The following is a 1,296-nucleotide window of genomic DNA, read 5'->3' as shown; positions in this document are numbered from 1 at the left end:
GGCATTGAGAACCCCTTGGAGACACTCCATAGCATTGGTGACTCCTTGTTGCCACCCTAAAACATTGAGAACCCATTGGTGCCACCCCATGGCGTTGGGGACCCCTTGGTGCCACCCCATGGCGTTGGGGACCCCTTGGTGCCACCCCATGGCATTGAGAACCCCTTGTTAACATCCATGGCATTGAGAACCCCTTGTTGCCACCCCATAGTGTTGGGGACCTCTTGTTTCCACCCCATGGCATTGAGAACCCCTTGGTGTCACCCCATGGCATTGGCGACCCGTTGTTGCCACCTCATGACATTGAGAACCCCTTGGTGCCACCCCATAGCATTGGGGACCCCTTGTTACCACCCCATGGCATTGAGAACCCCCTGGTGCCATCCCATGGCATTGGTGACCCCTTGGTGCCACCCCATGGCATTGGGGACACCTTGGTGCCACCCCACGGCGTTGAAAAACCCCTGGTGCCACCCAATGGTGTTACTGACCCCTTGTTGCCACCCCATGGCGTTGGGGACCCCTTGTTGCTACCCCAAGGCATTGAAACCCCCTGGTGCCACCTCATGACATTCAGAACCCCTTGGTACCACCCCATGGCATTGAAGACCCCCTTGTTGCCACCCCATAGCACTGAGGACCCTTTGGTGCCACCTCATGACATTGAGAACCCCTTGTTGCCACCCCATGGCGTTGGGGACCCCTTGTTGCCACCCTATTGCATTGAGAACCCCTTGGAGACACTCCATAGTGTTGGTGACTCCTTGTTGCCACCCCACGACATTGGGAACCCGTTGGTGCCACCTCATGACATTGAGAACCCCTTGGTGCCACCCCAAGGCATTGAAAACCCCCTGGTGCCACCCCATGGCACTGGGGAGCCTTTGGTGCCACCCCATGGCATTGAAGACCCCTTGGTGCAACTCGATGGCGTTCGTGACCCGTTGTTGCCACCTCATGACATTGAGAACCCCTTGGTGCCACCCCATGGCATTGAAGACCCCTTGGTGCCACTCGATGGCGTTGGCGACCCCTTGTTGCCACCTCATGACATTGAGAACCCGTTGGTGCCACCCCATGGCATTGAGAACCCCTTGGTGCCACCTCATGACATTGAGAACCCCTTGTTGCCACCCCATGGCGTTGGGGACCTCTTGTTGCCACTCTTTAGCATTGGGAACCCCTTGTTAACATCCATGGCATTGAGAACTCCTTGGTGTCTCCCCATGGTGTTGGTGACCCGTTGTTGCCACCTCATGACATTCAGAACCCCTTGGTGCCACCCAATGGCATTGG

At 57.2% G+C, this 1,296-nt stretch overlaps 1 protein-coding gene across 1 annotated transcript in view; it reads left to right on the top strand.

The window, feature by feature from the left end:
* Positions 1–211: 211 nt before the first annotated feature.
* The window catches only part of LOC122192136 (proline-rich extensin-like protein EPR1), a gene marked incomplete at both ends in the record, with an annotated part of 2,285 nt that continues 1,200 nt past the window's right edge, over positions 212–1,296 (top strand). The window contains one exon of the mRNA XM_042892612.1: positions 212–1,063. Within this exon, the coding sequence (XP_042748546.1) occupies positions 212–1,063 (852 nt within the window). The remainder of the gene's footprint in view (positions 1,064–1,296) is intronic.

This window comes from Lagopus leucura, unplaced genomic scaffold (assembly GCF_019238085.1).
Source record: "Lagopus leucura isolate 7727_CA_CO unplaced genomic scaffold, USGS_WTPT01 27810-0_obj-0_obj, whole genome shotgun sequence".
Classification (NCBI taxonomy): Eukaryota; Metazoa; Chordata; class Aves; order Galliformes; family Phasianidae; genus Lagopus; species Lagopus leucura.
Note: the sequence above shows the minus strand (reverse complement) of the source record. Positions and strands in the feature narration are given on the sequence as shown.